Source organism: Piliocolobus tephrosceles, chromosome 14 (genome assembly GCF_002776525.5).
Source record: "Piliocolobus tephrosceles isolate RC106 chromosome 14, ASM277652v3, whole genome shotgun sequence".
Classification (NCBI taxonomy): domain Eukaryota; kingdom Metazoa; phylum Chordata; class Mammalia; order Primates; family Cercopithecidae; genus Piliocolobus; species Piliocolobus tephrosceles.
Window position 1 is genome coordinate 81,987,515 of NC_045447.1, and position 12,575 is coordinate 82,000,089.

At 43.7% G+C, this 12,575-nt stretch overlaps 1 protein-coding gene across 6 annotated transcripts in view; it reads right to left on the bottom strand.

Annotated features, from left to right (window-relative positions):
- Nucleotides 1-8,220: 8,220 nt before the first annotated feature.
- Nucleotides 8,221-12,575, bottom strand: part of DOCK8 (dedicator of cytokinesis 8) — a 238,921-nt gene continuing 234,566 nt past the window's right edge. For all 6 annotated transcript variants that reach the window (XM_023213223.3, XM_023213218.3, XM_023213224.2 and 3 more), the window contains 2 exons: nt 9,792-9,962; nt 8,221-9,331 (listed from right to left, as the gene is read on the bottom strand). In XM_023213223.3, the coding sequence (XP_023068991.1) occupies nt 9,271-9,331; nt 9,792-9,962 (232 nt within the window). In that variant the 3' untranslated portion in view covers nt 8,221-9,270. The remainder of the gene's footprint in view (nt 9,332-9,791; nt 9,963-12,575) is intronic.

Here is a 12,575-nt window from a genome sequence, read left to right on the forward strand (position 1 = left end):
TAAGGGTATATCTGTTTAACTCTCATTGAAGTCGGGGATGGGGGCAGGTGAATAATCAGAGGTTTATTCTTACTGTCCTTGTGCTTGGGGAGTCACCCCAGTCCTTGGTGACTGGCTCACATAGCCTCATGTGGCTAGCAACACCCACCTACCATGGCGGTACAGGAGAACGCTTAACTCACTGTAATCTCCAATGCCTGGGTTCAAGCGATTCTCTCGCCTCAGCCTCTGGAGTAGCTAGGACTACAAGTATGCACCACCATGCCTGGCTAATTTTTTTTTGAGACGGAGTCTCCCTCTGTCGCCCAGGCTGGAGTGCAGTGGCCGGATCTCAGCTCACTGCAAGCTCCGCCTCCCAGGTTTACGCCATTCTCCTGCCTCAGCCTCCCAAGCAGCTGGGACCACAAGCGCCCGCCACCTCGCCCGGCTAGTTTTTTGTATTTTTTAGTAGAGACGAGGTTTCACCGTGTTAGCCAGGATGGTCTCGATCTCCTGACCTCGTGATCCGCCCGTCTCGGCCTCCCAAAGTGCTGGGATTACAGGCTTGAGCCACCGCGCCCGGCCATCTGGCTAATTTCTTTTACAGAGATGGAGGTCTTGCTCTGTTGCCTAGGTTGGTTTCAAACCCCTGGCCTCAATCAATCCTCCCACTTTGGCCTCCCAGAACCCTGGGATTACAGGGGTGAGCCACCGCACCTGGCAGAGAATGCATTCTTTTACAAAAATGCCAATTCACCTCAAAGAAAAGTTGAGCGAAGAAGGATGAGAAATTGTGACTTTATCTTACTTACTTTGGTCCCGCTCCAAAGAAGATGCCAGACTGAGGCCCGCAGAAGCAGGGATTCCCATATGGACTTGGGAATGTCATTACCATCTCCTTGGGGGCATGCAGAGGAGAGCGGTCACCATCTCTTGACCTCTCTCGTCAGCATGCTCCCCACTTCCCTACTCTACTTCCTCATGGTTTCCTTCCTTCGTGCCCTCAGTCTAGTGTCTTTACCCCTGTCCTGGAGACCCCATCTCTTTTCTCCAGTACATAGCACCCCTCCTCCGTCCCTTATCACACGTTCCACTCAGCTGGCGCTAACGCTTTCCTTGGCCCAGCTTTGCCAACTGTGAAAAGCAAGGCAGTCCATCAGATGGAAGAGATGATATAACTGATGATCAGATCCAGGGCAGGCTCCCAGCAGTAACAGCTGTGGCAAATTTCTATATAAGCTAGCTGAGAAACAAGCTAATAAAATGAGTTTATTTCCCAGTGACAATGCAATCTAGTGTTCTATGACCAGCTCCTTGCAAAACAATAACCCTGGCATTATGACAAGATTCACGTTAACTGTGCAGGGCCCTGTCTTGACTACCCAGGTGGCTAGCATCTACTTGGATAAGAATGTCCTGATCTTCAAATCTCTTCCCTGATAAAAAGAGCGTTGCTGCTCTCAAGGAACTTCAGTCAAGGGGCGTGGGGGAGACAGTCCCATACACAGACAAAAAACTAGAGGGTGAAAGGCCAATGAGTGGTGGGAAGGAGAGGGAAAGAAGCTTCCAGAAGTAAGTGCTGAATGGGAGATTAAAGTTGGCTGGGGGTCACGGTGGAGCACAGGTATAATGGAGGGTGGAGCCTCTTTCAAACCTCACTCCTCGCTGTGTGCGCGCGTGTCCGTTCCCACTGGAGTGGCGGTGTTTTCTTGAGGCAGGGGATGGCTTGCTTCCATCTGGAATCTTCGCTAGAACTCCCTCCTCCTCCTGCTTCCTTTCACCCATTCATTCCAAACATACGTTGAGCTACACATTCTGGGTTCCCAACTGGAAAGGCCTCACGAGGGAGATTTTAGGACTATGCCCACTTGCCACGATTTTACTTTACTTGGTTCCGACTTCTACTCCTTTCCCTGAGCTTCGCAGGTTTTGAGAAAAAAAGCCCTCAGCCTCCCCGAGTCCTTCAGTTACGCTGCGCATCCTCTCACTTTGCTAGTTTCCTTGAAACTCGCTGCTGAATAAGTTGGAACCCTTCTTCCGATGCGCCGAAACACCCTCGGACGCATGCGCAGTAACTCTTCCCCCCCCCACCCCCGCCCGCCCGCACCCCAACCCCTCCCCCCCCCCCCCCCCGACCCTCCCCCCCCCACAATTCCCCCCCCCCCCCCCGCGCACTCCCAGTCGCCTTCCCCGCCGCCCCGGGCGGGGCTTGCTGTCTCTAGGTCCCGTTTAAGGCGCTGCGTTTGCTGGGGAGCTCTTAGTTCAATTCTTGCTGGATTAGGGTCATTGGGAGTCTTAATCAATTGTTGGGTTCCACGCGATCCTCTTTAGAAACTTTTCGCTTAATATGCATCTAGAGACCTTCACGGCCCGCCTGCAGAGTTGGAGCCGTTGGAGTGGAGCCTCGGAGGCTGCAGGCAACCCCCAGGCTTCTAAACAGCAACGTCAGTTTAATTATTACAGATCCGTCATGGCTGCCAAGTCCTCTCTTTCTTCCTGGTTATTAACGGGAAAACTTGCTGCCCAGTGGCTTTGTTTCAAGTGATAGCCCGTGTGCTTTGACACCCTCAGGGAGCACTTACAGGCTAGGTGGGCTGCGGGACTCCGTGTGTTTACCTTCCAAAGGAATGCACTGCAAACATGCCGCACACAGGAGACAGGGAAGGCTGGCGAGGTTGGGTTTCCAGGTGCCACTGTATACCCCATCAGTTCCACTGATACCCTTTCTTTCTCCTACTTGGAGGCCCTGGTCGCTGGCTCTCACCAGACAATGTAAACTGGCACTACAAGTGGAATAGACCAGACATTTATTTTCTGGTAAGTCAGGCCTCTGTCCTGCCTGCACCTTTGGCCTGATTTTGATTAATGTTGTCAGAAGCAGATGCAATGTGTGGGGGTGTTGGCTAAACTTTCTGGAAGTGTCTATTGTAAATAGTGTTACCTTACATTTTGGGCAGCACTTTTGAGTTTCCAAAACACGTTCCCATGCATTATCTCATTGGGTTTCCTCACTAGATCGGAAGAATGTGGAGGAACTCTTACCCTCTTTCACAGCGAAAACACCCTGAAGCTCAGAGCAGTGTAGTAACTTTGCCAGAATTGCAGGACAAGAAAGTGAAGGAATAAGAAACCAGGTCTTCTAGTCCTTAGTCTAGAGACTTTTGGCAGTCACACATACTTTTTTATTATCTCACTAATAACCCTGATAATCTTGTTGGATAACAGAACAATTTGTTCATCCGTGTCGTGTTCTCTCATTGCATAAAGGAAGTGATGAGGGAACTGATTTCTCAATTGTTTTTTAGAGCTATAACGCCTTGAAAATCACTCCCTTATCCTTGCAACCAGTGATTTGTCATCTCCCAATATGTGGTAAAAATAGTAAAGGTAAAAACTAGCTGCCAAGCTAATGCCACAAAAATCAAGTAGAAACTGGGCTGGATTCAGTAACAGCAGTCCAGAGAGAGCACTGCTCCTCAAGATGGGTGCAGCATCAAGGACTTAGGGATCGGGAATGTGTACAGCTCTCCAAATCGTTTTCAACCAAGGCAATGCTGCATTTCCTCCAGTAATTTCATAATTAAAAACTTAGTGATGATCAGAAAATTTAGATTGTTTTTGTTTGTTTGCTTGTTTTTTGAGACAGGGTCTTACTCTGTTACCCAGGCTGGAGTGTAGTGACACAATCGTAACTCACTGCAGCCTTGAACTCCTGGATTCATGCTTCAACCCCCCTACTATCTGAGACTACAGGCAGGCACCACCATGCCTAGGGAGTTTTTGTATTTTTTGTAGAGATGGGGTTTTGACATATTTGCCAGACTAGTCTCAAACTCCTGGGCTCAAGCGAACTGCCAGTCTTGGCTTCCCAAAGGGTTGGGATTACAGGCATGAGTCACCGTGCCTGGCCAGAAATTTAGTTTTTAAATCAGGCTGTGTGAGGTTGGGTTTAAGAATATTGAAGCTTGGCTCACGTCTGTAATCCCAGCACTTTGGGAGGCCAAGGCAGGCAGATCACCTGAGGTCAGGAGTTTGAGACCAGCCTGGCCAACATGGTAAAACCCCATCTCTACTAAAAATACAAAAATTAGCCAGGCGTTGTGGTGGACGCCTGTAATCTCAGCTACTCAGAAGGCTGAGGCAGGAGAATTGCTTGAACCAGGGAGGCGGAGGTTGCAGTGAGCTGAGATGGTGCCACTGCACTCCAGCCTGGGCGACAGAGTGAGACTCTGTCTAAAATAAATAAATAAATAAATAAACAAATAAATAAATAGATAGATAAAAATAATATTGAAGCTATCATCTAGGTTTGAGGGAAAGCAGTAGAAAGGGGAAACATTCTCTTAAATTTTGCCCATGCATTAATAATAGGAAAAGTCAAGAGTGAATGGAAAGTCATTCCTATGGGACCAAGTGATCCTTGTCGACTAATTTTCTTTAGGAGCTGGTTTTACCTCAGAGCTACGGAAAAGGAACAGTCTGGCAGACATCATCACTGATGGCTACCTTCATTCATTACTTTGGTTACTTATCAACATTCATTGAACACCCACTTTGGGCCAGGTACCAGGGATACAATGATGAGAAAAGACACAATTTTGATGCTTAGCTTTCTGTGTTGAAATGTAATTGTATTCTATTTTTCTGTTGCCTTCATTTTTCTCCCACTCCCGCCCCCCAACTCCATCTAGCTCTCCAGTTTTGATTCCCAGTCGTTTGCACCATTTTTGGTAAGACACTCCAGAAAATGAATTACTGGTACAGCAAGACATTCCCTCCCCCACCCATCTATTCCAATTCCCTTTCTTCTTCAGGATTTAAACCCCAAGTCTTCCTTCTTCATATATTGCAAATCCTCTACTGGGGATGGTCCTACAAGGCCAGCGATGGTGAATATTATATGAATTAGATTGTAACCTTTGCCTCTACATAAATTTCTTCTGACTGCATCTGCTTTAAAGCAAAATCTCCTGTAGTGAGAGTGAGCCTTGTGGTTTAACTGTCTTTCCCCTTCTTGATTCTCCAAGGAACTCCCAGTCCCCCTATTGTCAGCCATATGGTTTCAGTATTGACCCAACTTGTAGCTTGAGGGAAGAAACTTGGTTAGCATGAGCCATTCTAATCAGAGTGAACCCAAGCAATTCCACTGGGAATTCTGGGACACAGAAGCTGTCTTCTTTGTGGGGAGTGGTGGTATGGGATTGTGAAGCTCAGGGCTGCTAATGCCATGATGGATGAGCCCAGAATTTCCAGGGAGCACTGCTGAAAGCCTGAGGGTGAGTGCCAACCAAGAGGAAGCAGAGATGGAAAATGGACTTAGGACATGATTTTGAATCAAGCTGGGTCTGAATCAATGCTATCTCTGAATTATTCTGCTAAGTGAACTACTAAACTCTACCACCCCCTTTAAAAATGCCAATTTGACTTTGGTTTTCTATCACTTATAAAAAAAAAAAAAATTGCCAGTTGAACCCTACCTATCTAAGGCAATGGGAAGTATTGCTTTAAGCACAAAAAAATATATACAGGATGTTCATACCCCGGCCATACCCTGAATTCTAAGAATATATTTATAACCTTTAGGTTTGTTTGTTTGCAAAATGATACATAATCAGTAATAGTTTTACAGCATTTGAGATAACAAACATTTAAAAATGCATTCAAGACTGGGCGTGGGGGCTCACGCCCTGTAATCCCAGCACTTTGGGAGGCCAAGGCAGGTAGATCATGAGGTCAGGAGATGGAGACCATCCTGGCTAACACAGTAAAACCGTCTCTACTAAAAAATACTAAAAATTAGGCAGGCGTGGTGGTGGGCGCCTGTAGTCCCAGCTACTCGGGAGGCTGAGGCATGAGAATGGCATGAACCTAGGAGGTGGAGCTTGCAGTGAGCGGAGATGGCGCCACTGCACTCCAGCCTGGACAACAGAGCAAGACTCCATCTCAAAAAGAAGAAAAAAAAAATACATTCAAAGCAAAACAAAGGTTCCTGGTCTTTGAAAGCATACTTGCAACCACAATTACCAATGACAACTCTAAATTTTGTTTTCTTTTGAAAACAGATCTATTGTCATGGAAAGCACTCTTTATAGAGTAGAATTATGGAATTTAAAACCATGTGTGGCATGACAAACCCAATCAGATCCGTGCAGTATGTTCATGTTTAATTTTCGTGAGGTTCCTCTGTGATAGTGACAACTGCACCCTTGACCTTGCTGAAGGAGGGGAGGCATGAAGCTAATCAGAAGATTTTCTCTAATGAGCTTTCACAGAAGAGTTTTCCAAATAAAATGAAGAGGGCTAACATGGCATATCAAGTTTCTCTAATTTTCAGGAAACAAAGGTACTAATTTGCTTTACTCTTAGAGATTCTTAAAATGCTTCTTTTCTAACTACATTATGAATATATAATCAGAGGACCAACGTTCAATATCTTTTTTTATGCCATCACTTTAAAAAGTGCAGCCATGCTCCCCACTTGACTATCTGGAGTTGAGAAACTATCTGGGAGTTAGCCCAGAAAGAGTGTGAACAGCTAGAGCCAATATTGACAAATCCTTATTCTCCAACCCAACAAGTCTCTCTCCTAGGTAAGCTCATGGGGCTCTCAATCATACCCTGTCATTCTTACTTTAGACACTATTCCCACTTCTTTGGTTATCTATATTCTGTGCCCACAAATCAGAGGCATCAAGTTAAAGAAGCCGAAAGCTTCTAGAATGACACCATCCAGTATGGTAGCCAGTAGCCCCATCTAGCTATTGAGCACTTAAAATGTGGCCAGTCCTAAGTGCAATGTGCTGTAAGTACAAACTACACATCAGAGTTTTGAAGACTTAATATGCAAAAACAAAACTGTAAAATAATTTTTTATAGTGGCAGCATATTGAAATAATATTTTATATATATTGGGTTAAATATACTAGTAAAGTTAATTTTGCTGGTTTCTTTTTATGATGATGATTATTTTTTGAGACAGGGTCTAACTCTGTCACCCAGGCTGGAGTGCAGTGACACGATCATGGCTCACTGCAGCCCCAACCTTCTGGGCTCAAGCGATCCTCCCACCTTAGCCTCCCGAGTAGCTGGGACTACAGGCACATGCCACCACACTTGGCTAATTTTTATAATTTTGGTAGAGATGGGGTAAGCCATGTTGCCCAGGCTGGTCTCAAACTCCTGAGCTCAAATGATCTGCCCGCCTTGGTCTTCCAAATTGCTGGTATTACAGGTATGAGCCACGGCACTTGGCTTATTATTATTTTTAATATGGCTACTAGAATTTTTAAAATTATATATGTGGCTTGCATTACTTTCTTATTGGGCAGTGCACTTCTAGAAGCAGGTCTACTCATCATTCATTCATTTAGTGAATCAACAAATATTTATTGGTTATCTTTTGTGTGTTGGAGTGTGAGGCTAGGGGATAAGAATGCAGCAGTAAACGTGTTCCTGCACTCATGAAGCAAATGTACCTACTGTGGTACAAAAGAGATTGTAAAAAACAAACCCAAATGGACCCCAGGTATCTAAAAGCAGGAGATATTTAATCAGGAATATTCTAGGTTACTAGGGTTATAATGGCTATTAGAGTTAAGGTCCAGGACTACATAACTTAGCATCTAACCCTTATTGTTACAGGGCAGAGTCTAATACAATAGGTGTTGGTATAAATGGCCATCCTTGAGTTAGTCAGGAAAAGGTTACATGCTATGGGCTCTGTTCTAGTCTGTTTTGTACTGTGGCTACTACACATGTATATGATCTTCCTCATGGAACGGAGATGATTTGGAGGGCAGTTACAATGATTTTTGACCTTGGTCTCAACCCAGTGTCTCCCAAAGAGTAGGGGGATACATATGGAATTAAAATATGTCATGTGTACTCATTTTAAAAAGCAGTTAGGTGTATAATATACTTTAAAAAGAGTTCTTCCCCAAATACCTAAAAAATAAAAAGTTTAGCACTTAAACTGGTGAATTTTAATTATTATTTTTAAAGTCCTCTTTCAGTCTATAAATTCATGCATACCTGATGGGATAAACAAAAAGTTCTGAAATATCCGAATTAAATCATCGCTCATGACTACCAGGGTTAAACATTGCAGAAGAGGTGCCACCGTGGATACTGTTATTTGATGGAGGCCAGGATGATGCATGCATCTGTCTTCTCTCTGAAGGGCTTTACAAAACATTATGAGTTGTCAGCAAAACAAAACACAAAACATGAGTTGCAAAGGGAAACATTTAGCTTGCAATTCTTATTACATCTTTATTATCAGTCAAGGTCATCAGTCATATTAAAAATATATAATTTAATTCTCAAATAATGTCTTTGTTTCTCTTTTTCCTAAAGCACATTGTCAAAAGAAGTCAAAGTTGAATATATTTTGTAGCTAATATACATATGCTGACAGAGAGCACAATGTACTAAAAGGAAAACAGAGATATTATTGCTTTATAAAAAGAAACTTGGTCCCAGAGAGGAGAAAAATAGATAGTATGCAACAGTGACATAAGAAAAATAGCAAAGCATTGTTGGAGAATTGTTTCCATTTCAGTGAAAGCAGTATCTGTGATTTTTGGCTGACTGCTCCAAGTACCGTGTATCTATCTCCTACATCAGTGCTTTGAATGTATTCCTCTATAAATGCATGTTAAATTAACTTAATGTAATAGTAATAATAAAACAAAAATAACTATACAACAATTAGTCCACCATTACCAAAAGGGTAACAAGTTCACAAATAATCTACTCCCAAATTTCCAACCATGATGATTTTTAGAATTGTAGTAAGACTTCCCTTTGCAGATTTATTGAAAATGTTTTGTACTCCTACAACTTCACCTTCCCTTCCTATAAAGAGTGAAGTTCAGTTTGAATCGATTGGTGGATAATTTTTCCATTTTTCCTCCGGCATTTTGAGTTACTCCAATAAATTCAAATATGGGCCAGAGGAAATCATCTCTCAGATGGGCAGTGATTGGCCAGTCAGCAGGAGAAGCTGCTTATGCCTTGTTTGGTACATTGTGAAAAAACACACTTTAATAAATACGCAGTCATGCCTGAGTACCCATTCTCCATCCCGCCACCCCCCAGTATGGCAAAAATCTGGTCAGAGTCCATTTGGGTATAATTCCATGGTTCTTCGGAGCCCAAAGCTTCCAGAGTGCTGGCTGATCAGGGAGTATACAGTCGGTCCTGGGTGGCAAATGTCCCATTTTTTAAGTACCAGCGAGTCCTTCTGCAGAGTTGCAGGGCCACAGTCTCCACGAATGAAGATGGTTTTTCTTAGCTGCCCTGTGACAACTGGGTTTCACATTTCCTGAAACTAGATCTGTGGAAGGAGTCCCTGAAATTAAGAAAAGAGAGGGAAGAGAGGGAAAGAGAGCATACAGAAGCAAGAAAGATTGATTAGCCTTTTAGAAAGGGTTGGGGGTGGATTACCTGGTAGAAATGGACATCAGTCATGGAGAACTCAGCAAATAATAAGTGAAAGGTCTGGACCCCTTCACACTCAAACATACAAACCAACCAACCAAACAGAAGAACCAACACAGGCCATCCTTCAGCCCTGGGAATACCCGGGCACAAGACCAACACCAAGGTGTCTGGGAGAGATCAAGGAGCAAGGATGGGGAGGATGGCGGCAGAATGAATCACGCTCTGATAGCCTTTCTGATTGCAGGACCCTCTTCTACCCTTTGGAGGTTCTGCATCTCCCCAAGTGCAGCAGAGCATGCCCCAAGGTGCTGGGTCCCATGTGCTGCCCTTTATCCCCCAGGAAGAGGCCTCCTCTGCCCTGTTCTTACCTCTTTTGACTCTCAATTCTGAATATTGGCTTGTACAGTTCTGGAATTTTCCGCTCGATCATTGGCCTGAGGTTCTCTTTTAGCTTGCTATAGTTCTTTTTGAGTTCCTGCTGATATTCCCTCTGGTCTGCCGTGATGAGACGCTTGTTTTTCTCTACGGCTTCACCACATCTGAGATGAAAATATCAGTGTGGGAGAAATAAATGACTTCGAAGTGCTTAGAAATCTGAGAACAATGAAACTACCTACGATTTTTTGAATAACTTTAAGAGCGCTTTCAATCTGGGTGACATACCGGGGTTACCTGTGGAGCTTTTCAAAATGCAGATTTCTGGGATTTATCTCAGACTTAATGAATCACAACTGCTGAGGGGTAGCACCCAGAAATCTCTGTGTGTATGTGTGTGTGTGTGTGTGTGTGTGTGTGTGTGTGTTTTACCTTATTTTATTATTTTTTGAGACGGGGCTCACTCTATCACCCAGGCTGGAGTGCAGTGGCGTGATCATGGCTCATGGCAAACTTCGACCTCCTGGGCTCCAGTGATCCTTCCACTTCAGCCTCCTGGGTAGCTGGGACTACAAGTGTGGTCCATTGCTTCTGGCCCAGAAATGTGTAATTTTGAAAAGTTGCCCAGGGGATACTGAAGCCAACCTAGCCAGAACTGAGAACCTCTGACTTGCTATGTGCCAGAAGAAATTTCAAGAAGTTTTACCTGCATTATCTGTTTAATTTTCCCAACAACCCTAAAAAGTCAGCATTTATCTCTATTTTGTTCCTGAAACTCAGAAATGTTAGGATGCTTGCCCAAGATAACACTGTGAGGAAGTGATGGATCTAAGAGTCAAACTCAAGACACTGCAGAATGGAAGCTGTTATACTTACAAAATCTCACTGTGATTTACAGCAACATGGCAGACAGAGCAGATGGCATTCAGCCCCCTCCTGCTACACACATATGGAAGTGCTAGGAAAGCACAACAAAAACTTGTTGAAAGAGAAAGGGGAACACCAGGTGCCAGAAAGAAAGAGAAAAATCAAAGCTAGAGTGATTGCAGGAGCAGGTGGCAAGGCAGCTGTCAGTAGGACTGTCCATTAAGATTTTAGGACTGCATATAGGTCTATGTGTGGGGGGCAAGGGGTTTCAAAGCTCACACAAGATTAGTGATCTGGCCTTGGCCAGGGCAAAGGAAGATTCTGGATATGCCACCTGCATATCATCCAGAGCCTTGAAAAGCTACCCCGTCTATGAAAGGGAGTTTAGAAAAATGCTGCAAGCTATCCAGAGAGGCAGAATGAAACTTACTATCAGCTTAGGGCCATTCATGGGAAAGAAAGTCATCTTGAGAAATGGAAATTCTAGGCTTGCACCACACGTGGTATAAGTTACAAATGTACATTCCTTGACTGTATGTGCTTCAAAGTGAGAAAATAACTTAAAAGCCAGTCCAAGATTATTCAAATTGCTACAGCTCAGACAAACCAACATAAAGTTGCTCTGGAGCAACACATTCTCCATCAGGGCATATGGGCCACTCCCGCCAAAAATGAGCTCACAATAAAAAATTATAAACCATATGAGGAAACCAATCACCAAAAGGGAAAACTATGCATCAAACAAAAGAATTAGTCCAATAAGAATTAGAGATAATAAAACAATGTAAAAAAACAAAGTTAATATAGAGAGGTAATAAAATGTATAAAATCCTAAGTAACCATGTAACTAGAAAAAAAAGAAGAAAATAAATAAAAGGTACACAATCCATGATAAAAACAAATAAATAGGGAATATGAAAAAAGAGACCAGGAAAAGTTCAGAAAAAGACCAAACAGAACTTCTAGAAAAAAGAAAAATGCAGTCACTAGGCTGGGTGTGGCGCCTCATGCCTGTAATCCTAGCACTTTGGGAAGCGAAGGTGGGTGGATTGCCTGAGCTCACAAGTTAATGACCAGACTGGGCAATATGGCAAAACCCCATCTCTACAAAAAATATAAAAATTAGCTGAGTATGGTGGCAGGTGCCTGTAGTCCCAGCTACTTGGGAGGCTGAAGTGGGAGGATGGCTTGAGCCTGGGAGGTGGATGTTGCAGTGAGCCAAGATCATGCCACTGCACTCCAGCCTGGGTGACAGAACCAGACCTTGTCTCACCAAAAAAAAAATAATAATAAATAAATAAATAATAAAAATAAAAAACACTGTTGCTAAAAGAGAAAAACCTCAATGGAAAGGTTAAAGGTTAAATGATAGACTAGACATAACTGGAGAATTAAATGTATGACAGATCCAAGGAAATCACCAATGAGATTTAAAAAATAAAATATATGAAAAAATTGGTTAACAGACATACAGATATAAGGCAGATCCAACACACATCTAATAGAATCTCCAAGGGAATGGAAAATGAGAGGGAGGCAATATTTAAAGAGATAACAGCTGATAATTTTCTTTTCTTTTTTTTTTTTTTTGAGATGGAGTCTCACTCTGTCACCCAGGCTGGAGTGCAGTGGCGCGATCTTGGCTCACCACAAGCTCCGCCTCCCGGGTTCATGCCATTCTCCTGCCTCAGCCTCCCAAGTAGCTGGGACTACAGGCGCCCACTACCACACCCGGCTAATTGTTTGTATTTTTAGTAGAGACGGGGTTTCACCGTGTTAGCCAGGATGGTCTCAATCTCCTGACCTTGTGATCTGCCCGCCTAGGCCTCCCAAAGTGCTGGGATTACAGGCGTGAGCCACCACCCCCAGCTGATAATTTTACAGAGTTGAAGAGAGATATAAATCCTCTA